The 27,630-nt window shown below is 48.0% G+C and overlaps 1 protein-coding gene and 1 long non-coding RNA gene across 4 annotated transcripts; one reads left to right on the forward strand and one right to left on the reverse strand.

Moving 5' to 3' along the window:
* SRCAP (Snf2 related CREBBP activator protein) lies at positions 1–27,618 on the forward strand. 3 transcript variants are annotated; one of them, XM_021008595.2, is made up of 33 exons: positions 1–298; positions 2,029–2,102; positions 2,419–2,681; positions 3,072–3,326; positions 3,810–3,995; positions 4,288–4,428; positions 6,977–7,217; positions 7,324–7,601; positions 8,568–8,658; positions 8,746–8,835; positions 9,079–9,258; positions 9,375–9,712; positions 9,835–10,012; positions 10,471–10,607; positions 10,860–11,029; positions 11,181–11,373; positions 12,318–12,454; positions 12,577–12,763; positions 12,976–13,145; positions 13,506–13,771; positions 13,984–14,220; positions 14,533–14,697; positions 15,578–15,838; positions 16,768–18,407; positions 19,974–20,239; positions 20,412–20,614; positions 22,274–22,443; positions 22,693–22,889; positions 23,003–23,117; positions 23,338–23,463; positions 24,142–24,336; positions 24,670–24,753; positions 24,877–27,618. In XM_021008595.2, exons 3-33 carry the CDS (start codon positions 2,628–2,630, stop codon positions 27,220–27,222), a joined length of 9,297 nt encoding a protein of 3,098 aa, XP_020864254.1. In that variant the 5' UTR covers positions 1–298; positions 2,029–2,102; positions 2,419–2,627; the 3' UTR covers positions 27,223–27,618. The 3 variants fall into 3 exon arrangements, with proteins under 3 accessions (XP_020864254.1, XP_020864256.1, XP_020864255.1); XM_021008597.2 differs by having other exon boundaries at positions 3,075–3,326; XM_021008596.2 differs by lacking the exon at positions 1–298 and adding an exon at positions 465–618.
* On the reverse strand, positions 21,563–26,315 carry LOC144456869 (uncharacterized). Its single transcript, XR_013486054.1, has 2 exons — positions 26,225–26,315; positions 21,563–25,936 (listed from the first exon to the last, which is right to left on the reverse strand). It is a non-coding gene; the product is annotated as an uncharacterized LOC144456869 (long non-coding RNA).
* Positions 27,619–27,630: the final 12 nt, after the last annotated feature.

Consider the following 27,630-nt stretch of genomic DNA (forward strand, 5'->3'; position numbering starts at 1 on the left):
AGTGATCTGTGGTGGTGGTGGTGGTGGTGGTGGTGGTGGCGGCCGAAGGCGGCGGCGGCCATTTTGGTGAGGCCTCTGGAGCGGCGCTGGCGGCGGCGGCGGTTCGCGGGGAGTGGCATCTCCCCTCCCCCCCACACCGCCCTCCTACATCCGTGCGCCTAGAGAGTTGGAGGTAGAGACGGGACAGCGGGAGTACCGGCAGACCCTGTGAGACCTCGAGCGGCCGCGGCGATTAGAGAGAAACCCTCCCCCCTTTCCCGGCGGGGGGGGGGTGGCGCGCGCGCCCCCGAGGACGCAGGTAAGAAGAGGGAGACAAGATGGCTGATTCCCCTCGTCCCTCCCTCCCTCCTCCCCCCTCCCACCTCCCACCTCCCGACGACGAATGATTGCGCGCGCATCGTCGCTCTCCTCCCTGCCCTCCCCTTCCCGGGTTGCTGCGCGCGCATCTTCGGCCGGGCCCCGGGGCCAGTGCGCGAGACTGCCGGCGCGCGCCCATAGAGAGGGACAGAGAGGCCACACGGGCCAAACGGGGAACCGGCGTTTTCTCCTCTCCCCTCTTTCCCGCCCTCCGCGCGCGTGCACGAGCGAACGAGTCTGAGAGGCGAGCGCGAGATCCAGGTGCGCTCTTGGCCGCGCGTGTCCGTGACCCCTCCTGGCGCCCTGTCTCCCTGTTCTTTCCCTTCAGAGCGCGCAGGAAGGGAGTGGGTAGGGTAGCGTGGGTCGGGCAATGTTTGTGCGTGCCCATCTCCGTTTCTTCACTTGGGTGGGTGGATGGGGGGCGCTTACTAAAGCTCACCTGTCCTTCCCCCCACCCTCTCATTTCCTCACGGTGTAATAGAGTGATGGGCTAGGCCAGGCACGAAGTCCTGTTTTCGCCGACCCTGTGTTCCTCCCGCCCCCACCCGCCTCTTCCCTTCCCCTCCGTGCGAAGATTGATTTGGGCGGGAGCCCTTGGGTTTGGGCAGCCCTGCCAGGTCTGCCCACCCCCTGCCGCGCACGCGCTGCTTGTTCTAACTTGGGGTGTGTATATGGGGGGAGTCGTGTGTGTGTGTAGTGTGTGTTTGTGTGTGTTTGTGCGCGCCTTCCCCGAACCCCTCCTCTTCTTCCGCGGACCCGTGTGCGCGCACCTTGGATGGAAAGGCGGAGTTGGGGAGGGGCGAGTAAGTGGGAGGAGCTGGATGGTAATGTGGGTTAAAGGAGTCAGAGGTCAAAAAGGGTTAGAGTTGGAGACGGGGGGGGGGGGGGTGTTACAGGGATCTGTTTCTCGGGTTAGAGAGACACTGCAGTATGTCGGGGTGAAGGGGTCAGCCAGGACCCAGTGGCCAAGATTCGGGGTGAGGTGAGGTAGGGGGAGTGGATCAAAACAGGAATGGCTTAAAATGTGGTGAAATGTTTCCTGGCATTTACAGGTTAACCCTTCACAACTTCAGGTACACGGTTTTTCCTGTTAGATACCTTTTTCATATTTGAATCATACTGTAATCTGACCTCTGGCACTGGAATTATTTCTGCAAAGAAAGTGTATTTGTGTAACCAGCCGGTCAAGGATTCATGGGGCCCAGTCATTAAAACTGGTAGTTTCTGTTATAAACAAGCCTGAGAAATCCAGAGGTCTTCCTTGACTGTAGAAATCAGAAAAGTCATCTTTTTACCATTCCTTTATGTAATAACTTTTTCTTTCATAGGATCCACTGATGCTCTTTTTTGCCCTAAACAGACAGTACAGGATTTTTTAAGCTTTCTTTTACTACAGTATCTTTTTTTCCCCAGCTCTTCCCCTCTCCCTTGGGTGGCAGGAACTTGTTCCTGTTCCATGAATGCATTCTCTTTTCATATGCATGGTTTTGCTTACTCTTCTCTAAAACATGAGAACTTTCTTCCCCAAAGCTCTTACTGGAATCTTTTTCTATTCTATTAAATTTAAATACATTGAAAAACTCAAAAGTAGGAAGGGTAGAATAAATATATGAATTTATAAGGAAGTAGTTCCTCAAAACTAATGACCCCTTTCCCTCACCCTCATTTTAGGTGTGCTCTCCTTTGGTACAGCGGCACCGTGGAAGTGCAGACTTTCACGGCGGGTGTGGTCTCAGCTCACACAGGTGAGAGAGAGTCCTTTTTTAAAAAAAAGATAGTATTAATGGGGAGGAGTTGAAGGCATCTATAAACAGTGGTTGGGGGCAGCATTTCTGAGCTCTTATATTGAATGCTGACATACTTGAATGTGCTTTTTGTGAGGAGAGATTGGCTTCACTGCTAAGGGGGCAATGTTAACTCTAGTACTCCAAACGGAAACATTAGTGAATAAAATGAGTTTCCACTCTAGTGTTTAGAAATTGGAAGTAATGGAGTTTCCTTATACTGCTTCTGTTCCTGGGGATGGCTGTGCCTATCTTCTTTCCCACTCTTTTGAAACAGGTACTCCAGAGGCCAGTGGACCCGAACGGAGGCTGGGACGCCCTGGGGGGCCCCGGGCCCTGGACAGTGGGTCCCGGTGGCCGGTGGCCCAGAATGAGGCCAGCTCCCAGCATGCCCAGCAGCCGGACGCCAGCCCCTCGGCTAGCAGCAGCGGTGACGACGATACCGTCATCCTCCAGGCACCCTACGTGGAGCCCAGGAGTGGGACAATGCAAAGTAGCCCCTCTCCTGCCCACCCTCAACTTCCAGTTCTCCAGACAGAGGTATGAAAGGGAGAGATTTTTCTCCTGTCAGGAAATACGGTTCTGAGGTAGGGGAAAATGGGAGTTAGGATAGAAGGGTTTTGCTTTGAGAAGAAAATAAATGCTGAGAATGGCTCTCTTCAAATTGCCTTGTAATACTTCTCTATATGTCCTATCCCCCAGTAGAATGTAAGTTCCTTGAGAATAGAAATGATTTTGTTTTTGCCTGTCCCCATTGCCTGATGCAGTCCTTTGCATAAAGTATAAGCATGATACATGTTTGTCGAAGTAAGACATTATTCTCTGGTAAGTTGTATAGTACTTCCTGGGGTAAAAAACGAGAAATCTAATGTGTCCATGGCTGTTTATGGTACCTATAAGAATCTACTCATTTGTCTTCCTCTTCCCTAGCAGATGGTATCAGACAGCATGACAGGAAGCAATCCTGTATCCCCAGCCTCAACTGACTCTCCAGCCTCCAGTGGGGCAGGTGGCATCTCTCCCCAACATCTAGCCCAGGACTCTTCCTTGGATGGGCCTCCTGGACCCCCTGATGTCTCCTCTGTGCCACTGGTTGGACTTGGCTTACCCCAGCCTGCTGACCCAGCCAGTAAGGGTCCTAAGTGGGAGAAAAGTCACGCTGAGATTGCTGAGCAGGCCAAGCATGTATGTATTTTCAGGCCCACCCTTTCCCCACCCCCACCATTCCTTGAGGGTCAGCAAATCTCCTTTGGGAACCTTCTTACCATAGACATAGCCACATCTGTCCTATTTACCCATTTCCTTTCTCATATACTTCCAGGATCTATTTGTCTTTTCTCATCATCACTGTCAGCCTCTAGCTTTTGCTTTCTGCATTTCTTCTTGGTGTTTCTTTCTCCATCTTAAGTTCTCTTTTCTATCACTAGGTGTCTTCTCTTCTGAGCTAAGACTTCCTGAGGTAATTTTTCTCAGGAAAGGAGTAGGCAACAAGGAGGGAAACCCAGGGCAGTATTTTCGAGTTCTTTAGAGCAAGGACAGAGTAAGAATAAGTCCCTATCCATGTGTCTCTGGGAACACATTCTTTTGATACATTTACTCATCTCTTGTGCATTTCTTTGAAATGATTATTGTTGGGAGCTATTGGCCTCTGCTTCTTTACTCTACCAGGAAGCAGAGATAGAAACACGAATTGCAGAGCTTCGGAAAGAGGGCTTCTGGTCACTAAGGAGACTGCCCAAAGTTCCTGAGCCAGCCCGACCAAAGGGTCACTGGGACTACCTGTGTGAGGAAATGCAGTGGCTTTCAGCTGACTTTGCTCAGGAACGACGCTGGAAACGAGGTGTGGCTCGTAAGGTAGGCACTCTTTTCTCCCATTCCTTAGGCTGAATCCCATGCTCTGAAAATGTTTTATTTAAGTAGAAGAAGCCTATAAGGCCACTTATGGCATCGGAAAGAAACATATTGGGATCATAGAGCTGCTGGGGATGGAAGGGAATGTTGGGGAGGTAAGCTCTGATGCCTATAGATATTCAGACATATTCTAGCTACCAAAGTCTCTTACTTTTACAAATTTCTCCTGTGGGGAGGAAGATGAGGAAACATGAGGGATAGGTTTCTAGTGTCATTCTCAATTTTCTTCCACTAGGTAGTACGGATGGTAATTCGTCATCATGAGGAACAGCGGCAAAAGGAAGAACGGGCCAAGCGGGAAGAGCAAGCCAAGTTACGACGAATTGCTTCATCCATTGCCAAGGAAGTCAAGCAATTCTGGAGCAACGTGGAGAAGGTAAGAGTTTGGGGAGATGGGAATGTATTTAGACTTGGTTGTGTACTTCAATGATCAGAAAACATCTACCTACATATATATGGGTGAGATCTGTCTACCTACCCCAGTCCATTTTTAAGATTCCTGTCAATCAACAAATATTTATTTCAGTATCTACCAGACACTGAAAATGTAAAGACAAAATTGAAACTGTTTCTCCTTTCAGGAAGCTTACATTTTATTGGGAGATGAGCATATGTAGGTGTATACAAAATAAATACAAGGTAATTGGGAGTTGGGGTTGGGAATAGGTGCTAGCTAGCTGTGGGGATCAGAAAAGGTTTTATTGGGGGGCAGCTAGGTGGTACAGTGGATAGAGCTCCGGCCTTGGAGTCAGGAGGATCTGAGTTCAAATCCAGCCTCAGACACTTGACACTTAACTAGCTGTGTGACATTAGGCAAGTCACTTAACCCCATTGCCTCACCAAAAAAGAAAAAGAAAAGGTTTATTTATAAGATGGTTCTTGAAGTGATTCTTGAAGGAAACCAGGTATTAAAAGAGGTAGCAGTAAGGGGGCAATGCATATCAGCCGTGGGGGACTACTAGAGCAAAGGCAGAGGGATGGAAAATAGATTTTAGTATATGAGGATTATACCATAGAGTGTGTAAAAAAGAATTATGTGTAAAGTCTGGAAAGATATGTTGAGCCAATCTGTGAAGAACTTTACCTAATGGAAGACTTGAAGCCATTGGAATTTACTGAGTAGTGGAACTCTGTGGTCATCATACCGGTACTTTTAAAAAATCACTTTGGCAACTGTTTGGAGGTTTGATTAGAACGAGGAGAAATAGGCAGGGAAACTAGAAGCGTAGTGCAGTAATCCAGGGTAAGAGGTGACAAAGACCTCACTAGGGTGGTGACTGTGAATATAGTGAAAGGGACAGATAGGGTAGAAACTAAAAAGATTTCGTAGCTGTGGTGAAAGTAAGGAATCAAAGATAACACCAAAGATGAGAGCCTGAATAAGTAGAATGGGATGGTGGTACCCTCACCTAGTAATAGGGAACTTGTGAAGAAGGGTGGATTTGGTGGGAAAGATGATCATGGTTCTTTTTGGACCTGTTGATTTTGAAATGCCTACAGGACATCCAATTTAGAAATTCCAGTAGATAGAAAAGATGCTCATGATAGAGCCCTGGGGTACACCCACCATTAGAAGACCTGATAAATCTTTGATTAAAGGAGATTAAGAAATGGTCAGAAAGTTATAAGGAGAGCTAAGAGAGTACTGTCACAAAACTAGAGATGAGAAAGTATATACTAGAAAAGAGGGTGATCTACAGTGTCAGTACCACAAGTCATGAAGAATGTAAACTGAAAAAATGCCATTATATTTGTCGTTTTGGAAATCATTGGTAACTTTGGGGAGAGAATTTCAGCTAAATATTCAGACTGAAATTGAGAGGGGACTGAGAGAAGAGGAAGTAGCAGCAAGTATAGACAGCTGTTTCTAGGAGTTTGGCTTGAGAAATATAGGATTATCACCCTATGAAGGGTGGTTACAGTCCAGAGATGATTTTAAAAGATGAGGAGACTTGGGTATGTTTATAGGCTGCATATAAGGTATGGATAGAGAGGGATTAAAGATTGCCAGGAGATGGGGAGAGGAGAACAATCTGCCAAAGTAGGCAGGAGGGAATTTGAACGTGAATGAAAGCATTTATTTAGCATTTGCTGTGTACCAAGCACTGTGCTAAGCATTACCAATAGAAAAGCAAGAGAGTCCCTGCTCTCAAAGAGCTCACATTCTTACACGTTGAAGATTTCTACTGTAGCTCAAATGGGAAAAATCCCATGGTCCTTAGGGTGCCATAGCAGAGCAGATGTTAATACTCTTCTTTTGCTGTCATTTCCACTGGCAAAATCACATCAGTTTCTAGTGTTAAACTATTTGATAGTGCCAAGAGCTTTCCTTTCTGGGTCTTTGGTAGCTGTGGCTGTAGCACCTGCAAGAGCAGTTGGCAGACTGCATCTCCATAGGGATGATGAGTGAGGTTCCTAAGCTGGAGGAGGTGCCATTCCAAGGTTCTTGGACTGTCTAAGGTCTAGGGTCCTCAGCTGTCTCCATCAGGGTCTGAGGGGAGATGGTATTCCAGGTGGTGGTGGTCTGATTTGCCTAGCACATGCTACCTCCTTCCTCTCTCCCATGTGTCCCAATGCTTCAGACAGGGTGGCTTGCCTGCCCTGTATTTGACAGTTGGATTTCAACTGGTGGGGTTAAGTGGACCCTTCTCTATAGGAATTGCTTCCTTGGATGGTGGCTGTAGGGCCAGGTTGGAATTGGGACTGTCAGATCAAGGCCGCATATAGAGAGATTGGCCTTGGCAAGGAGGGCGACCATAACGTTAGAGTGCCTCAATTTCATTTTTGTGATGCATGTGGGTTTAAGCTGGTACTGAGTGACATAGGCAAAAGGTAGACAACCTGTGGAGAAAACACAGGCCCTATCTTCAGGGTATCATATCATGTAGCTCTGACCTAGATTTTTTCTTCCCTGTTTTTCATAGGTGGTTCAGTTCAAACAGCAGTCTCGACTAGAGGAAAAGCGAAAAAAAGCCCTAGACCTTCAACTTGACTTCATTGTGGGCCAAACAGAGAAGTATTCCGATTTACTGAGCCAGAGTCTCAATCAGCCCCTCGCCCCAACCCCAAGCAAAGCTGGCTCTTCTCCTGGCCTTGGTTCTTCTCACACTGGTTCAGCTGCTTCTAGTCCCCCACCTCCTGTCCTCCCCCAGCTTGATGATGAAGGTGGGTGCTCTTGGATCAATTTATTGTCCTTCTCGACTCAGAATAGCCCAAACCTGTGATTAATTTCATTAGTTTCATAGTTCTGAGCTTGTTTTTCATGTTCTAGATGGGGACTTTCAGCCACAAGAAGAAGAAGAAGATGATGAAGAGACAATTGAAGTAGAGGAACAGCAAGAGGGCAATGATGCAGAGACCCAGAGGCGTGAGATTGAACTGCTTCGTCGTGAGGGAGAGCTGCCGTTGGAAGAGCTACTACGTTCTTTGCCCCCTCAGCTTCTGGTTGCATCCTCCAGTCCCACCCAGGTCCCTTCATCAAGTGATGCTGACTCCCAGGAGGTCCTAGAAGAGGATGGTGAAGAAGAGGAACCTCACCAGGGCTCAAAGGTGCAAGAGAAAGGGCAGGGTAGAGAAGAGAAATGAATTTTAGGTCTGCTTGGAAAGTATTAGAGACTTCATATCAGAGCCTAAAAATGAGATTAGTCAGTGTACATTTGTATTTGACTAGTAGAGCCTGAGTCCAGCTCTAGACCCTGTTTTGTAATAAGTGGAGTAACTGGAGGTTCTTGCAATACTCTGTCTTGGTTAATTAGACCACATTTAGAATATTAGGTTCAGTCTTGGGTCCTACACTTTAAGAGTGCTATTGATGAAATGTAAAGTTTCCAGAGGAGGGCAGCCAGGATGGAGCAGGGCCTCAAATTCATAAAGGATTGATTCCTGTAAGGTTGGAGAAACTTGGGGTGTTTATCATGGAGAATAGAAAACTTAAAGGGGCTATGACAGCTGTCTTAATGTATTTGAAGAGCTATCGATTGGAAGAAGAAATAGTTTTTCTTTGTAGCCCCTAGGTGACTTGGTGGAAGTTGCAATTTTAGGTTTCATAAAAGAAGAGCTTCCCGGTAGTTAGCCTCAGGAAATAGTGGAGGTGCTCACTGGAGTTATTCAAAGGCTGGATGCTTATTTGTCATGTATGTTTCAGAATTCATTTTCTGATATGAGTTGGAGTAGATGCCCACTGGAATTTCTTCCAACTGGAAATCTGTGATTCCAATTCTGGTATCTGAATTTGGAGAAGGTTAGGGTCTTCATTGAAGGTGTTTTGGTGTTAGCATGGGGTGGTCTTCTAAGGTTCAGCACTTCCACAGGTCTACTCCCAGGCAGTGGGGCTAAGACTTGGTAGCTGGTGCTAAGAGTAAAATCCCTTGGTTACTCTCTTGCCCTGGCCATGCCTGTGGCAGCAGTGACTTAGGGGACAGTAGAATTAGGGGTCATTCTGTGGTGTCTGAGCTAATATTATCTATCTTCTGTGCTCCTAAACTGATTTCCTCGCTCTCTTCATTCTGCACTTAGAGAAAGCACCCAGCACCTGTCACCCATCGAAACAAACAGCTGTGGCATCCAGATGAAGAGGATGAGGAGTTCAGAGCTGACGAGGATGAAGGTTAGTCCTTCAAATTGCTCTTTTTCTCCTCCTTAGGAGTGTATATAACTTCTCTCCACCACTGACTTTGTTTGCTCTCTTCCCTAGCGGAGGATGAAGAGGATACAATAGCAGCTGAGGAACAGCTGGCAGGGGAGGTAGACCATGCTACGGAGCTCAGTGAATTGGCCCGAGAAGGTAAGGGAGCTAAGGATGAGATGTTGTAGAAATTGATGAGCTTACTCCTAGGAATATAGCACTTTCACAGGTCCACCCCAGCTGTGGGGCTAGGATTTGGTAGCTGGTGCTGAAAATAAACTCTTCAGCCCCCCAACTCTGCCCAGTCTAAATCAGTGGCTGTAGCATTTGTGGGGGAAAATAGGCTGAGACAGTAGGAATATTGGAGAGGAAATAGAAGGCTGATCCTAGTATGTCCTCTAGGAGAACTTTCGGTAGAGGAGTTGCTACAGCAGTATGCAGGGGCCTATGCTTCAGATGCTTCAGTCCCGGGCTCAGGAAGTAGTGAAGATGAGGAAGTTGAAGATGATGCTACCAGCTCTGAATCTGAACAAGATCAGGAAGAGGAAGAGCATCCCAATGAGGATAGTAGCAGTCAATCTGGTATGTGGGGATTGAGGAATCCTGGACTTTAGAGATGGGAAAGGATCTTAAAGAAGTAGAAATAGTAATTGAGGATTAGGTGTAGGTAGCTCTGACCCGTGTCCCTGTCTACACAGAGTCAGCTGAGGAAGCAGTTGAGGAGGAAGAGGAGAATGTTTCAGAGGAGGAAGAGGCAAGTGAGAATTCAGACTCAGAAGAATCAGAGTCAGAAGTGTCTGAGCAGTCTGAGGAGGCCCAGCCTAGAAACCCAGCAGATGAGGAAGAAGAGGAAGATGATGACTTTGGAGTAGAGTATCTTCTGGCCCAGGATGAAGAACTGAGTGAAGTTAAGGGAGACAGTGTTCCTGCTGCCCCAGGTCCCCCTCCATCACTAGGACCTAAGAAGGAAATAACTGATATTGCTGCTGCTGCTGAGAGCCTCCAACCCAAGGGCTACACCCTGGCCACCACCCAGGTACCAGCTAATTCTATCTTTGTTCTCTGTGTCCCCCAGCCATACCTGCTTCTGTTCCTACTCAAACACTTGCTCTCTCCATTCTCCAAAATTATCACTTGTCTCTTTTCTTTCCCTACCAGGTGAAGACTCCAATCCCCCTTCTGCTTCGGGGCCAGCTCCGTGAATACCAGCATATTGGGCTGGACTGGCTGGTCACTATGTATGAGAAGAAGCTCAATGGCATCCTTGCTGATGAGATGGGGCTGGGGAAGACTATCCAGACTATCTCCTTGCTGGCCCACCTGGCCTGCGAAAAGGGTAACCCTAGAAAGAGTCTACATCTGGAGACTTTGCCTTGATGCCATAGGGGGATGCTGTTTCCCTTCAGGCTCCACATAGCTTCCTTGGGAGCATTCCTTGTGTCATTAGGTGGGAAAGGTGGGGTTGGGAAATTTTAAAAGTTTGAATGTAGATGATGAGTATTCAGAGTATTTAACCTGTAACCTGGTTACCCATCTGACCAAAGAATAGAAACCACACGAGTAGTGGGATTGATGTTGGGTGCCTGGAAGCCAAAACCAATTACTGTGAGACTGATATCTGGAAAGACTGATATCTGGAAAGGAGGACAGGAACTGGGAGGTTGTGTACCTACCAGGCTTTGGACAGAAAGACAATAGGGTTGACTGAGGACCCCACTGGGGAAGACTGGAATATTCTGGGACTTCAAAGCTCCATTGCCTCATCGCTAATCCTCTCCCCTTATTGTTGAATAGGTAACTGGGGGCCCCACTTGATCATTGTCCCCACCAGTGTGATGTTGAACTGGGAGATGGAACTGAAGCGTTGGTGCCCCAGCTTTAAAATCCTCACTTACTATGGAGCTCAAAAAGAAAGGAAACTCAAGCGGCAGGTTAGACTTTTGCCACTTATTTGATCACTTCTGATCTGTTGATTCTGTCTTCCTTGATGACCTCTTCTTGCTGTCTTTCTTCTATGGATCTTTTTTTCTTTCTCTTTTCATATGTCAAAAAAATTTTTTCTTCTAATTTATCTTTGTATCCCTTTCTTTCGTTCCTCCCCTCCTACTATTTCTTATTTCACTCTCTTATTCCTTATTCATTTCTCCCTTTAATTTTTCTTCTTTTCTTTTCTGGTCTCATAGGGCTGGACTAAGCCCAATGCCTTCCATGTTTGTATCACATCTTACAAGCTGGTGCTGCAAGACCACCAGGCCTTCCGCCGAAAGAACTGGAGATACCTCATCTTAGATGAGGCACAGAATATCAAAAACTTCAAGTCTCAGCGATGGCAGTCTTTACTTAACTTCAACAGGTGAAGATGGGAATATTTGGGGAAAGTCTCAATCTGGCAGAAACAGCCTAACCATTTGCCTGAATTTTGGGAGAAAGTCCCAAGAAAATCAGTTGAACCTCCAAAGCTTTGCCATGACCCTTTTGCTCTCTGTTCTGTTGCTTTCCTGTAGTCAGCGCCGTCTGCTCTTGACGGGGACACCGTTGCAGAACAGCCTAATGGAATTGTGGTCCCTGATGCACTTCCTGATGCCCCATGTCTTCCAGTCTCACCGAGAGTTCAAGGAATGGTTTTCTAATCCCTTGACTGGCATGATTGAAGGCAGTCAGGAGTACAATGAGGGGCTAGTCAAACGGCTACACAAGGTAAGAGGAAGGAAGAATAAATTAAAATATAAAGTAAGTGTGGAAAGACCATAGTGATTTGCTTAAGTAGAACAGTCAGTGTTTATACCATACTGAAAAAGTCAAAGAGCACATCTCTTTTTTGTGTTATGAATGGACCAACCTTTTCAGGGAATGTACTTTGTAAGAAGGATTGTTTTGGGGATTTGTTGGAAAGTTTCTGTTGTATCCAAACAAAACATAGCAGATTTTAAAAGAAAAGATTCACATAAAGATCACAACTGGAGGTAGAATAAAATGGAGTAAAAGAGCACTGAACTTGATAGAAGATTTGAGGTCAAGTTCCAGTCTGCCACTTACTAATGATAACTTCAGGGGCAGCGAGGTGGCACAGTGGATAGAGCTCCAGCCTTGGAGTGAGGAGGACCTCAGTTCAAATCTGGCCAGACCTTGACACTTACTAGCTTTGTGACCATAGGCAAGTCATTTAACCCCTATTGCCTCACCAAAAAGCAATAAATAAACAAACAAACAAACAAAAATAATAAACTAGTGATAACTTCAAACAAGTCATTTGAATTTTCTGGGCATTAACTTCTTTCACAAAACGAAAGAGTTGAATTAGATGATATCTAGTATTCTTTATATTCTTAACATTTTTATTCAGAAATATTTCAAACAAAACCAAAAAAAAATATTTCAGGATGCTGGAAACGTTAGGACCCCAAGGATTCCCAAGGGTTGGAAACATACACAAAAGGCCTCTAAGAAAAGGAAGATAGCTACTAACTAGAAGCATTTTTCCCCTCCTTGATTTGGCAGGAGGACATGGGTTGTAATATGGAGAAGACATGATGATATTAGGTGGAACCTGGCCAAAATGAGCTTATTGGTGTTAACAGTGGTTTCCAGGTTTTGGCCATGGTTGTTTTTCACACTCCTAACCCCTGCTTTTTGGGCCCTAGGTCCTTCGGCCCTTCTTACTGCGCCGGGTTAAAGTGGATGTTGAAAAGCAGATGCCCAAGAAGTATGAACATGTAATCCGTTGCCGTCTATCAAAGCGACAGCGCTGTCTTTATGATGACTTCATGGCACAGGCTACGTGAGTCTCTCTCCAAGGTCATAAGCATAGGTGCCAGACTTCCACATAATGAGTTTTTGTCCAAGTGGCAGTAGGAAGAAATTTCTGGAACCTTACCCATGTTTTTCTCTTTTTCCTGACAGTACCAAGGAGACACTTGCTACTGGTCACTTCATGAGTGTCATCAACATTCTGATGCAGCTGCGTAAGGTCTGCAACCACCCTAACTTGTTTGACCCACGGCCTGTGACTTCTCCTTTCATCACTCCTGGCATCTGCTTTAGCACAGCTTCATTGGTACTTCAGGCCACGGATACTCATCCCCTGCAAGTAAGTGACCTCTCTCTGATTTTTTTTTTAGCCATTAGTAGTCACCTCACCATACCCCACAGCCCAATACTCACTTTTCTGAGTTAGTGACTGACTTCTGACCCTTGAACCTCTCTCCTCCCTTCCTGTGCTGACTGCCCTACTTCATCTCTGCCTGCCAACTTCTGGTCACTTTGATTGGCTTTTGACTTGACTTGTCTTTCTGATGACAGCGGGTGGACATGGGCCGGTTTGACCTGATTGGGCTGGAAGGCCGAGTATCTCGCTATGAGGCTGACACATTTCTGCCCCGGCATCGCCTCTCTCGCCGGGTACTTCTAGAGGTGGCCACTGCTCCAGACCCTCCTCCTCGTCCCAAGCCTGTCAAGATGAAGGTTAACAGGTACTAGGGCTGATGCGTAAGTGGGTGGGAAATTAGAAGGGAAATGGGGTAGGTATCAGCGGTGGATGGAGGAATGATAATGGGAGAAGAAATAAACAATGGATGTTTAAAGTGTTATTCTGAACACTGATAGAGAATGGGATGTAGAGAATTTAAAAGAGGGACCTGAAAAGTAATTATGGTTTGATTTTGTCTAAGATTTTTTTTCTTTTCTCACTTTATCTGCTTTTCTGAGTCTTGTCTGGATTTCCTCATATCTGTTCTGCATTTTTGTCTCTTTTTTCCTCCTCTTTGTATGTATAATTTCTCTTATTTTTAGCCTCACATTTCTTTGCTCTCTTTGGTTTTTTTCTATGATAGGATGCTTCAGCCAGTGCCAAAGCCAGAAGGCCGGACAGTTGTTGTGGTGAACAGCCCACGGACACCCTTGAGCCCTGCCTCAGCCCGACCTCCTCCAGGCCCTGAGCACTCAGCTCAGCTCACCCCTGGCCCAACCCCTCCAGTGCTGCCAGCCCCACTACTGGTGTCATCCTCATCCCCTGGGGCTCCGCTTAGCCCAGCAACCCGACCCCCTGGCCCAGTCCTGCTACCCCCTCTGCAGCCAAACAGTGGTTCCCTTCCCCAGGGTGAGTTGCAAAGAAGCCAAGGTACTGGGATAGTTCAGAAGTTCTCCTTGGGTCTGAGAAGAAAGAGAGAGTGAAAGGGGCTTGAGGAAATGGTCAGGGAAAGGGAATGAGGAGTGGTTTGGTTGGGGTGGAAGAGACCATGGAGGTTCTGGGACCAGCATAAGCCTATAGGCCACACAAGGTGTTGATAGTCCCCTACTTTGTGTCCACAGTGCTGCCACCCCCTCTGGGGGTGCTGGGCGGAACCCCACGGCCCCCTACTCCGGCCTTGCCTTTGAAGCCATCTCCACCTGCCCCAGTGCGCCTGAGCCCCTCTGCTCCACCTGGCTCATCCAGCCTGTTAAAGCCCCTGACAGTGCCACCTGGCTATGCCTTCCCGGCTGCAGCTCCTCCAACCCCGGGGCCTCAGCGCCTCATCCTCTCCCCTGACATGCAGGCACGCCTGCCCTGTGAGTCTTGAACAGTTTGGAGTAACTTAGGGATGGGGGAGGAGGAAAGGACTGCAGAGGGAAGACCTTATTTAGTCCCAGAGAGACAGAGGAATATGAATTCAAGAAGGCTGGAAAGGGGGAAATGGGAGGCAAGGAGGGAGAATGGAATTTGTTAGGATAAGGTGAGTTTTCAGTGGGTTCATGTCAAAAAATAACACAGAACCTTGGAGAGGACCTAAAGCACACAGAATGTGTGTCTCATGGGCAAGGGGATGTGACTAGAGGAATGAGGGCCAAGAAGCAATAAGCTTCTCTCTCTCTGTCTCACAGCTGGCGAGGTGGTGAGCATTGGGCAATTGGCCTCCTTAGCACAGCGGCCGGTGGCCAGTTCAGGGGGCAGTAAACCCCTCACCTTCCAGATCCAGGGCAACAAATTGACTTTGACTGGTGCCCAGGTGCGCCAACTTGCTGTGGGGCAGCCCCGCCCGCTGCAAAGTAGGTAAAACCCACCCCCTGTCCTGCCCTGCCCTCTGCCTCCTTTTACTCACCTCGTCTCTGCTTTTCTTCCTTTTTGAATTTCAACCTCATTGTGTCTCGTTCCACATATAGTAGGCAGCCTAGGGTGGGTGGCACTGAGGGGAATAGATTTTTATTAGGTCTTAATAAAAGGAAGAAGAAAGAAGCTCTTGATATGGGGAGGTATGCCCTCTTTTTCTATTTTTTTTCCCCTTATTCTCACCATCACCCCCACCTTCCCCAGTTGACAGCTGCCCCCACCCTGTTTCTCTCTTGCTCTCTTGCTTTCTCCTCTTTCTCTCTCTCTCCCTTTCTGTCTCTCTCCCCCTCCCTCTCTCCTTCCCCCCTCTTATCTTTCTCCATTCTCCTATCTCCTTTCCTCTTCTTCCCCTCTTTCCTTTTCTCCTTCTCTCCCTGTTTTTCTCTTTTCTCTTTCTTTCTCTCTTTACCTAACCCAGGGAACGTGGTGCACCTGGTGTCAGCAGGGGGGCAGCACCAAATCATCAACCAGCCCGCCCATGTGGCTCTCATCCAGGCAGTGGCCCCAACCCCTGGCCCCACCCCTGTCTCTGTGCTGCCTTCTTCGACCCCCAGCACCACCCCTGCCCCTTCTGGTCTCAGCCTCCCGCTTGCTGCCAACCAGGGTGAGGCTCTTAGCTTCATCTTCATCCCCATGCCAGCCTTGGTCCTTTCAGGTATCCCCTAAGCTTTTGTCTGTCCAGTTCCCAATCCTTGAGTTTGTCCATACCATAATGCTGCTTCCCCTTGCAGTAGCTCTGATGTCTTATCATCAGTACTTCTGTTCACTCAGTACTCTGTTCATTTTCTGGTTTCTTCTCAATATATCTTCCTCTTGCAGTGCCCCCAGCCATGGTGAACAGCTCAGGAGTGGTGAAGATTGTAGTGCGCCAGGCCCCTAGGGATGGATTGGGTCCTTCACCCCAGCTGGCCCCTCCACCCCGGCCTTCCAGCTCTGGACTTCCAGCGCTACTAACCCCACGACCTGCACTGCCCTCCGGCCGGCTACCTACCCCTTCACTGGGCCCTACCCGTGGCCCCCTGCCCACACTGGTCAGGCCCCTGCTCAGGCTACTGCATAGTCCCCCACCAGAGACAACTGGTAAGTCTCAAAAGCCAGAATATCTAGGATCTTTGCTGAGATACAACTGAGTCCAGAAAGAGTACAGGGTAGCCGAATATACAGGGTATGCTATGTTAAAAAGTACCATGGTGAGTGAATTCATTGAATCTGATTAGTGTTTTAACACATTTCATATTTGCACAGCCGTTAGGGTTTGTAGTAAGTTTTTCCTTACAACAGTCCTGTGAGATAAGTAGTGCAAGTATTATTCTCTTTTACAGATGAGACTAAGGCCTAGAGAGCTTGTTAAAGGACTTGCCCAGGATCACACATGGCTAAGTGTTAAGGTCTAAGATTGAACCCAGGTCCTTTTTCTATTCCTGTGGTCTTACCATTACACCAAGCCAGTTCTATCAGTTGGTCAGATTTTGGGTTGCCTTGGAAATAGTAAACAGTCCAAGCCCCTCCTCTACCCAGCAGGTAGTGATTAAACTCATACTGGAGCCTTTAAACTGAATCTTCCTGGAAGCAAGAGGGTCTTGGTTTTACACCTGTCCAGATCCCAAGATATTTGGCTAGCATTTTGGGAGTTAAGAACGTCAAACAGCGTTTAAGAAGAGCAATCTGTAAAGTTAGTTGGAAGAGCACTGGACTAGGAGTCAGGAATCCTGAGTGTTCTACTTTTTTCTTCTGTCATTAGCTAACTGTAACCTTGGGCAAGTCATCAGCCCTCTCTAGGCTTCAGTTTTCAGTATAATAAATAGGCTGAACTAGGTGATATTAAAAATCCCTTTCAGTTCTAACATTCTGTGATTTTTAACTATAATGGGTTGCTGATACTGATAAGGCAGGATTATGAATCCTTCCTGGAAAACAAGTAGTTAGAATGTTATTCGGAAATAGCAGGGGACTGGGGGTAGAATGAGAGAGTAGACTTCTGTACTAACTCTTTCACTTTTTCTCCACAGCCTCAGTTCCTGCCTCTACTCCTGTCCCCATCTCATCATCTTCCCTTCCAGTCTCCACCTCACTTCCTGGCTCAAGCTCATCTCCTCTCTCTAGTCCTATCTTGTCTCCACTTCCCAACCCAGTGTCGTCACCACTTACTGGTCCTGTCTCATCTCCCCTTCCCATTTCAAGTTCCACGTCACTCCCTCTTCCAATCTCAGCTCCACTTTCCAACCCTAACTCATCTCCACTCCCTGTCTTAGCTCCACTTCCTGTTTCAGTGTCAACTCCAGCTCTCTTGCCTACTGTGGCTTCTGCTGTCTCAACACCTGCTTCTTTAGCCCAGTCACAATTAGGAGTTGCCTCATCAGCTCCAGCCTTGACACTGGGCCTGAGTACAACTTCTTCACCTGCACCAGTCCAGGCTCCAGTCCTCCCTCCAACTCTAGCATCAGCTTCTACAAATGTTCAAAGTCCTAACCAGACTGGAGCTCCAGCACCTACACCAGTCCTGGTTTCTGCTTCAGCTTTGGCCTCCCCTGTTCCATCAGTATCAGCCCCAGCTTCAACTCAGGCTCCCATCCTGCCTCCATCATCTACAGCACCTCAGGCTCTGAATTCTTCACTGACTCCAGGGCCAGTTCCACCAACAGCAATCCTGGCTTCATCTCCACTTCCATCACCAGTTCCCATTCCAGTCCTGGCTCCATCACCAAGTCCTACTCCTGTCCTGGTTCCATCACCGACTCCAGTTCCAGTCTTGGCTTCATCATCAGTTCCAGTATCTACCTTAACTTCAACTCCATCATTGGTGCCAGCCCCAACTCCAGTCCTGGCTCCATCATCAACTCAGACTTTGGTACCAGCTATAGTCCCAGCACCTTCCATAGGCCTACCTTCTACCCAGACTCTAACCCTAGCCCCAGCTTTAGCATCACCTCTTAGTTCTTCTGCTCAGACACTCTCTCTGGGTCCAGTGCCGCCTCTGGGTCCTTCTCCAGCTCAGACCCTCTCATTGGCTCCAGTGTCTCCCCTGGGTCCAGCTCCAGTTCAGACCCTCTCTTTGGCTCCTACAACTCCTCTGGGTCCATCTCCAGCTCAGACACTTTCATTGGCTCCTGCAGCTTCTCTGGGTCCATCTCCAGCTCAGACACTTGCTTTGGCTCCAACTTCCCCCTTGGGTCCGACTCAGACACTTTCTGTGGCCCCAGTACCTTCATTGAGTCCAGCTCAGGCACTCTCTCTGGCTCCCACTCCACCTTTGGGTCCAACTCCAGCTCAGACTCTGTCTCTGGCTCCAGCTTCCCCACTGGGATCAGCTCCAACTCATGCACTGACTTTGGCTCCAGCTCAGACACTGAACCTGACCCCAGCCCAAGTTCCAGTGCCCCCTCTGGGCCCAACTCCAGCACAGACGCTGACGCTGGCTCCAGCACAGACAATATCTTCAGCCCCTCTACCATCTTCCCTCCTGGCTCCAGTTTCAGGCCCACCTCCCTCACAAGTCACCATGGTTTCTCGGCTGCCTGTTCCTAAGGATGAGTCTGAAACTCTGACACTGCGTTCAGGCCCCCCTAGCCCTCCCCTTCCGGCTACCTCGTTCTGTGGAGCCCGGCCCCGACGCCAGCCACCTCCACCACCCCGCTCTCCCTTCTATCTGGTAAGTCTTTTAATTCCACAGAAAGAGGACTAGTTTGAAGTGGGACAGTGGCTCGCTCATTTGGTAAGTCCCTTGAGGAAGATGCAGGGAGAGTTGCCTCTGTTGCTGAACATGTGAACAAACATCAAGTATTCAGCCTTATAAGAAAGTGATGAGACATTTGAATAGTTATAAGGAATTTTTGGTGTCTCAATCATTTAAGGAAAGAATGGACAACCATCTGTTCTTTCTAGTTATTCCTTACAAAACTGGGTAGCATGGTCTAGAGACTGACCAGCTTTAATAGATCATTCACAGGGTATATGATACTGTGTGAGTATACTGAAATTCTGTGGAATTTACATGTCCCACATATATCCAGTTGAATGGAATCCATAGCCTGGGGTGAAAAAGTCCCTAATAGACCCAAACCTCTCAGAGAGACGTTCCTCCTTCCCCTCTCCTCCCCTAATCCTTCAGTCTTTACCCCTCATGTCCCTGTAGCTTCCACATCTTCAAATGCTGCCAAGTTGACATTGCCCTTCTTGACCCAGGCCGCCCTGAACCACCCCTTACTCTCTACCCCTAAAGAATTTTGAAAGGAACATAAATGGAGGTTTGGATTTAGCAACTGGCACATCAAAGTTAACATGGAACCTGAATTTCATTGGCATGCAGACTGCTGACTTTCTGCTACTATGTCCCCTTCCTGCCACTTGCCATATAATCTTATCCTTTCCCTTCTTCCCATTTCCCTTAAGCTTCTAGACTAGAAGGAGAGAAACAGGGCAGAATCTTGGAATGTCATTTTGACAAGGTTTCTGACTATTGCTTTTTTCTTCCCCTATCCCATCCCCTCATTGTCTATTCCTTTCTTATTCCTATGGCCTCCAGATCCTTTTACCAGAAGCCACTTGTTCTGAGTTAAACATTGAAAGAGTTGGAAGGGATAGCAATTAGAAAGTTAGGTTGAAAATGGTAAGATAGGAATAGGAGAGAGAGACTGGACTACTCCTTTCCTTCTTTCCTCCCCAATGAACAAACAAGTTTTGCCTGAAGGCAAGGAATTGGGATGAGATGACCTTAAGAACTTCATCAATCCTGGAACAAGGGTAAAGATTTCAAAGGGCTACATTCTTTCCTTAGATTTTATAACCTGGATTTGTGTCCAGCTACTTTATCCCATCCTTTCCCTTAGCAAAAACCCAGCTTCAGATTTGATTAGCTATCTTTGTACTGAATTCACTTGCTTGAAGGAGTGTTGGATCTTCTGAGGAGATAATCAGCCCATCCAGAGATATCCTGGAGGTCCAAGTCTTAGCAGGAAACCCTTTTAAAAGTGTCCCTTTCTAGGATATGCATTGGGGGAGGAGTTATTTGGGGTCCCTTTTTAAAATTTTTATTATTTTTTTGTTTTGATTTCTGTGTGTATTTCCTCTGTGTTCTAGTGGAATTGGTATTCTTCCAGTGAGAGTTACATTTATTTAGCATATTAGCAGTGTCTGCTTATTTAAAATAAGGTTTGCCACAAAGAGTCTTACGATCTCAAGATACTCATTGGTTTCTCTCTGTTTATCCCATCGCCAGGATTCTCTGGAGGAAAAACGGAAGCGACAACGGGCAGAACGCCTAGAACGTCTCTTTCAGCTGAGTGAGGCCCATGGAGCACTAGCACCTGTGTATGGGACTGAAGTGTTACAGTTCTGTTCCTTGCACCAACCCCTTGCCAGCCCAGTTGGACCCCCTGTCCCTGGCCCCAGCCATCCTGCCTTTTGGACTTATACTGAGGCTGCCCACCAGGCTGTGTTGTTTCCCCAGCAGCGTCTAGACCAACTGGCAGAAATCATTGAGAGGTTAGCAAGATTTGATACTGGTGTATGGAGGAGAAAGTCAGTGGTATGAGATTGAGAGGCCTGGTTCTGTGACATAATCTTACGATTGTGTGGATTGGGGGAAGGCAAGGTAAAGGAGAAGACCTGTGGGAGGTCCAGTTCCTGGTCTTTTCACGATGTCTCTCCCCTACAGGTTCATCTTTGTCATGCCTCCTGTGGAGGCTCCTGCCCCATCCCTGCATGCCTGCCACCCACCTCCTTGGCTGGCTCCACGCCAGGCAGCCTTCAAGGATCACCTGGCTTGTGAACTTTGGCCCCGGGCTCGGCCCCTGCACCGAATAGTCTGCAACATGAGAACCCAGTTCCCTGACCTGCGGCTTATCCAGTATGACTGTGGTATGTGTATGAACTAGGATGAGTGTATGAAAAATGAGTCGTGATAAACTTTTATTTCCTTTTTTGATAGAATTACTAAAGCCTCCTGGTCAATGTAGGACATTCTGTGTGACATGGTATATCTGAATTTCCCATTAGGTGTTTCACTTGTATTATGGACAGGATAAAGAAATATGAGCTAGCTGGATTGATTCATAAGTGATCAAAGAACCCTTAAAATTTTTGAATAAATGATTGATGTCAACGTAGAAGACAGTCTTTAGTTGTATGCCTTGAGGCCATATTGAATTGAATGAAAATATGAATAGAAGGTATGCTTATCATATTTTTAAATCGCACAAAACTGGGAGGGATAGCTGATTGAATGACCATTCTAGGTTTCTGAAAATTGAAGGGAAAAATGATATTTAATACTGAACAGTGTAGAGCCCTGGGTTTTTGCTTTTAAACAGATCAGCCACTCAAGTACAGGCTGAGGGGATGCCAGGCTTAATGGCAGTTAATATGAAAAAAATCTGAGGATTTTAAGTCACCCAGAAACTCAATATCATTCAACACTATGTTGTGGATTTCAGTAAAATTAATGCAGTTATTAAAGTTATAGTGCCCCAACCAAGTGAGGCGGTAGTCCAACTGTATTCTGTCTCAGACCTCACCAGAAGTATTTTGTGGTGTTTTAAAAAGAAACACATGCAGATAAGGTCAACCCAACAGTATGCAAAAATTGTTGAACTAGGAACCTTTAGCCTGTAAAAGGAGAAGATTGGGTATGTGGATGTTGTCACATATTTGAAGAGCATTTTTAGGGACAAGGATCAATTGATGGAAGTTAGGAGACAAATTTCAGTGCAATTAGAATAGCAATAACTTTTCTAATAATTAGACTTGATAAAAAATGTAATGGGTTATCTTGAAAGCTCTATCACTGAATATATACCGAGAACTATATTTGTGAAATTTTTTTTAATTAAAAGTGCGATTAACAGCCACCAGTAAGCACAGCAAACTGTGAAACTACAAACTTTTTTTTACATGCAGTTGATTTTTAAAGTGTACATTAAATTTAACATGATAGTAATGAAATTGCCCTGATTGTCTGTGTCCCTTCTGAGCTTCCTTCTGTATTTTTAGTGCTATTTTCTTTTTCATATCACTCTCATTACCCTACAACCTCTTCCTTTCCCTCTCCCTCTCTCCCACCTCAGACATATGTAAAAAGCCTTCTTTATAACCAAGAAGTATAGTCAGCAAATCAATACATGGTGAAAGATTTTTGGTCTGTCATGCACACACGCATGTGCACACCCCCCCGACACTTCCCGTGACATCCTCTATATCCTTTATCCCCTGTTGCCTGGTGGGCATTTAGGTAAAATTAAAACCAGAGTGCTAATAGTGTATTGCTCAGGGAGGGAGCAGATTAGTGAAGCTCTTGAAGAAAGGAGACTGGTAATTTCTGTCTTCTGCTCTTGGACAATTCTTGATCTCCCTTTGGAGAAACCGTGGCAGAGAGGGGGGACTTTACCCCTAAAGCCTGATTTATGACCTTAGTCCACTGTACTTTCAACCCACCATCTTGTTGCTCTCCTAGAATATAGGTCTTTCCCATGCCCAGCCCCAACTTCTGCTTACTATGCTCCTGCCCTCGTGTTTCCTCAGGAAAGCTGCAGACACTTGCAGTGTTGCTAAGGCGGCTCAAGGCTGGGGCACACCGAGTGCTCATCTTCACCCAGATGACTCGAATGTTGGACGTATTGGAGCAGTTCCTTACCTACCATGGCCACCTCTACCTACGGCTGGATGGTTCTACCCGTGTTGAGCAAAGACAGGTGACCCAGGGGTCCCTGTCATCCTTCAGCCCTGAAGTGCCTTGCATCTTTGAAATCTCCTCTCCATTTCCTTGTGATCCTAAAGCCCCTCGTTTCTCTTAGGTCTTTGTGGCCTTCTTCCCTGCCTCCCATTTCCTCCCTTCCTAGACCCTTTGACTCCCAGAAAAGACAGGCTCCTACCTCCCCACTGCTTGTCTTACGAGCCACTGGCTCTTCCTCTTGACTCTGATTCTACACCCTTTCCCCCAGGCTTTGATGGAGCGTTTCAATGCAGACAAACGAATCTTCTGCTTCATACTGTCAACACGAAGTGGGGGTGTGGGTGTGAACCTAACTGGAGCAGACACGGTCATCTTCTATGACAGCGATTGGAACCCCACCATGGATGCACAAGCACAAGACCGCTGCCACCGCATTGGCCAGACCCGAGATGTGCACATCTACAGGTACTGTCTCCTGCACCCCCACAGTCCACTTTGTGAGCTGTCCCATCCATGGCTAGACAGGCTTCTCACCCTCCTTGGCTTTGTTACGGAAACAGTTCTCCCCCAATCCTCAGGCTTATCAGTGAACGGACCGTGGAGGAGAACATCCTGAAGAAGGCCAATCAGAAGCGAATGCTGGGGGATATGGCCATAGAGGGCGGCAACTTCACCACAGCCTATTTTAAACAGGTATCCATCTAGATCAGCCCTGCTATAAGCCTCCTAAATACCTTAACAGCCTTTTTATACCTTAGAGGCATCAGAGATTAATCTTTTAAGTCTCCAAACTCTTTTTTCCTACCAGAATGCACCAGCTGATGGAATCCTAACACATTCCCTACTCTAAGACTCTCCACCTTCGTAGACTTATTTATTGATCCTGGCCCTTCTCCATCTTTCTCATCAACAGCAGACAATTCGTGAGCTGTTTGACATGCCCTTGGAAGAGCCAGCTGTCCCTGTCCCAGCTCTGTCTTCTGCCCCTGAGGAAGAGGAAGAAGCTGTGGCCAACAAGCAGACCCACATTTTGGAACAGGTGAAAGACAGCACGTAAAGCTGGGGCTGTGTCCCCATCAAACTTTTGGATGTGTTGAAAGAAGAGTGATTAATACTGTCCATGCTTCCCAGACACTGGTCAACTCGTGCTTTTAATAGTCATATATAGATTATCCATCATTCATTTTGTGAATTACTTTAAGCCACCAGGCCCTGTCATTTTGTCATTGTGCAATTAAGGAACTTAAGGGAAACAATTTTAGACCCATAATGCCTTCCAAATCCAAAGAAAAATTGGTTAGATAGTATTTTTAATTGTTTGTGCTACTTCTTACCTGTTAGCATGTTGCAGGGGACTTTCTGCCTGGTCCAGAAAGAAATGAGTTAAGAGTCCTACAAAACAGTCTGAATTAGTTTGTTCTAGTTTGGTGGGTTCCCATGGGCCAAACTTGTCTCCTATATAAAGAATAATACTATATTGGTAATTTTGGGAACCCAGAAGGTACTTGGGAGCTTTAGGATTGATTTGGCTTAGAATTTGTTTTGTTTCAGCAAGTTATGGGCTGTGGATGTACACCAACCTGAACAATTGCTTTTGAATATGGATTTGAAGGGTGGGATAGTGGTGGTTGGTGAGAGCTTTTTAAAAAAAAAAAAGCATAGGGTTCTTTAAGGACGGTTGTAACAACTACATCCCTTGCCCCTTTCTACTTCCTAGGCACTATGCCGGGCAGAGGATGAAGAGGATATCCGGGCAGCCACCCAAGCCAAGGCAGAGCAGGTGGCAGAGCTTGCAGAGTTCAATGAGAGTGAAGGTTTCCCCACTGGGGAGGGAGAGGAGAGTGGGCGGCCAGGGGCTGAAGATGAAGAGGTATCCCGAGCTGAGCAAGAGATTGCTGCCCTTGTGGAGCAGGTTAGTCTCTGTCTCATCTTTTTTTCTCCCCTTGCTTCATCTTCCTAGTCCTTATAACCCTCCCCTGGCCTCTTCTTTTTCCCTGTCTTCACCCTGCCCTCCCTAACTACCCTTTAATTCACTTTTTAATCTCTTTCTTTCCTTGGTTTCTTCCCATCCAGACTTGATAGTTTCAGTTATTGGAGTCTACTTTATCTCAGTCCATCTCATTTTCTTTTATTGTTCCTCGTTCGTTCTTCCTTTCTTTCTATTCCTTCTGCCTTCCTTTACAATAAATAAGCATAATGGTGGGGTACCATGTTCCCTGTGTTCATGTCTATCTCTCCCTTCAAGCTGACCCCTATTGAGCGCTATGCCATGAACTTTTTGGAGGCATCGCTGGAGGATGTGAGCCGTGAGGAGTTGAAGCAAGCCGAAGTGAGTATCTACCTGGGCCTGGGCTAGATGTATAGGTCTTGGAGTTGTTACTCCCTTGGCCTTTCCCATACCACTGAACCCCGTTTCTGAACTCTCTCCCCACTTCATCGTTGTTTCTGGTAGGAACAAGTAGAGGCTGCACGAAAAGACCTAGACCAGGCTAAGGAAGAAGTATTTCGTCTACCCCACGAGGAGGAGCTGGGGGCTGCAGCTGGGGATGAAACAGCCTGTGGGATTAGTGGAGGCAGCCATCGCCGTAGTAAGAAAGCCAAGGCCCCTGAGCGTCCAGGAACTAGAGTCAGCGAAAGGCTTCGTGGAGCCCGGCCTGAGACACCAGTGGCAAATACTACTGGTACCCCACCAGCTCATCATACACGTAGTAACTCTACTGCCCCTCGTCATAGCCGAAGCCCTGCCAATGAGAGAACCCCACGGGCTACATCACGGCCCCGGCTTGTTTCACTTCCAGCTCCTGTCTCCACGCTAGTTCCTGCCACTCCACCAGTACTTAGTACCCTACCAGTTTCCACCTCTCCACCAGTCTCCAGCCTACCACCAACCTTGAGACCTGAGGTAGAACCATCAACTCAGTTGGAGCCACTCCCTCAGTTACTGGAGCCTAAGTATGAGGAGGCAGTAGTGGCTGGCCCCAAGACCCCTCCACTAACCCCTCCCTCCACAAAAGACCTGCCATCAAGTACCACTGAGCCCCCTATACCAGAGGAGAGTCTCTTCCCTAGTATACTTGCCCCAAGCCCAAACCCTAAGACAGAGTCTGTTTCCAATGGCCACGAGCTGGATCCTCCAGAGCATGTTGAGGAGACCACACCAATTCCACCTAGTGATGAAGAGTTAACTTTAGCCCTAAGTGAGGACAATGACCTTGGGTCCCCATTTTCTGGGGCCCCTGCAGAGCTTTCTCAGGAGCCACCAGACAGTCAACAACCAGTGGAGGTTCGAGTCCCGTTACCCAGCCCTGAGAAGTTTGAAGTCCTTGCTTCATCAGAGGTTACAGGTCCATCAGCTTCTTCTTCAGCTGCCTCTTCTCCTGAGAGTCCTTCACCAGCTCGTCCTCCCAGGCGTCGCACCAGTGCTGATGTGGAAATCCGGGGACAAGGGACGGGACGGACTGGACAGCCCCCAGGTCCCAAGGTACTGAGAAAGCTGCCAGGCAGGTTGGTCACTGTGGTAGAAGAGAAGGAGCTCGTGCGGAGGCGACGACAGCAGCGTCCAGCTTCAACGCCGCCAGCAACAGGGGCCTCGGAGATTGGGGTCAGCCCTGGAAGCTCTTCCACCCGGAGCAACTCTGAGCCTGAGTCCTCCCCTCCTCTGGGAGGCTCCTGTGATTCTGTGCCCCTTACCACTCTGCCTCCCCAAGCCCGGCGGCCTTTGCCTGCTCGCCGCCGCATTGACCTAGGCAGTTCTGGTGGGGACAGCCCAGAGAATGGAGAACAGGGACAGCTAGGTTTACCTGTTATGAAGCGCAAACGTGGCCGACCACCCAAAAACAGGTCCCCTGGGGATTCAGGGCGTGAACTACATGAGTTGCTCCAACCTGTACCTAAGGACAAGGCCAATGGGGCTGAGTTAGTGGCATCACCTGTGGAAAAGCGAAAGCGGGGGCGGCCCCCTAAGGCACGAGAACCACCTACCCCAGGAACGCTGCCCATTCAGGGAGGTGGTGGCACTGAGAGCCGGACACCGCCACCCCCCTTGCCACCTCCCCCTCCCCTTCCTCTCGTCCCTTCTCCTGTCACTGCCTGCCCTACAGCTGTCTCACCTTCGCCACCCAAACGGAAGCGGGGCCGACCCCCCAAAAACCCACCATCACCCCGACCTAGTCAGCCACCAGCTTTTGAGCATGACAGTTCTTTGGGTCTTGAAGCTGGTGGAGGGGGAAAACAGCAACAGAAGCCTGTTGAGAGTGAGAGTAGCTCCTCTGATGAGGATGGGGGTCGCCCTCTTACTCGCCTAGCCCGCCTCCGCTTAGAAGCAGAGGGTCCCCGGGTTCGGAAGGCAGAGGGATCTGTGGCAGCCATCCCTAATAGGGATGAGACAGAGTCAGCAGAAAGTGGCACTGGTGGCACTGATTCAACAACACCCCCTGTACCACTGCTTCCAGTTCCCCGTTCAACCCGGCTGCGTCCGGGCTCCCTAGTCCCCCCACTGGAGAGTGAGAAGGTGCCCCGAAAACGGGCAGTGACACCAGCTGTTGGTGGCCCTGTCCCAGCCAAGAGGAGGTACCCACGACCTCGAAGCCCTTTGGGGGCTGAGGTGTCAACAGAGGAATCAGAGGCTGAGGCCTCAGGCGAGGAGGAAGCCGAGGGTGATGGTGTCCCACGCCGCCGGCTTCTCCCCCGACGCCCAGTTGTGGCCACCCCTGGGGACCAACGTGTCCTGCGAAGCAGTGCCCCTATGAATACAGTTGGCCCTTCCCTCAGCCACAGAGGTCGGAAGGCTAAGACGTGACCAGGTCCTCCCTCCGCTCTGGCTGGCCAGCTCTGCCCCTCCATCCCCACAGCCAGTCCTGACTGTTAAACCACTACTTGAAGTCTTGGGGGGGAGGCCTTCAGGGGAATACAGGGGACCTTCCCCCCTCCCCCTACCAAAGTGTGTGTGGGGGAACTGGTTGTCATGGAAACAGGGCTCTCTTTACCCTCCCCACCCCCATCCCTTGGCTGGGCAGTGTTAAGGGTGGCAAGATGGCCACTGTCCCCACTCTCCTATACTTGATTCCCCATCCTGACTGTCTTTCACAGGTCCCCACCCCCAGGGGGAGGGGGAGGGACTCCTTTCTCTCCGCGATGAGTTTTTTTTTTTAAAGAAGAAAAAAAAAGAAAAATAATAAACTTAGTTTCCGTATGAGCATCAGCGTAA

The sequence above is a fragment of the Phascolarctos cinereus genome, unplaced genomic scaffold (genome assembly GCF_003287225.1).
Source record: "Phascolarctos cinereus isolate Bilbo 61053 unplaced genomic scaffold, phaCin_HiC Scaffold_4;HRSCAF=312, whole genome shotgun sequence".
In the NCBI taxonomy this organism is placed as follows: domain Eukaryota; kingdom Metazoa; phylum Chordata; class Mammalia; order Diprotodontia; family Phascolarctidae; genus Phascolarctos; species Phascolarctos cinereus.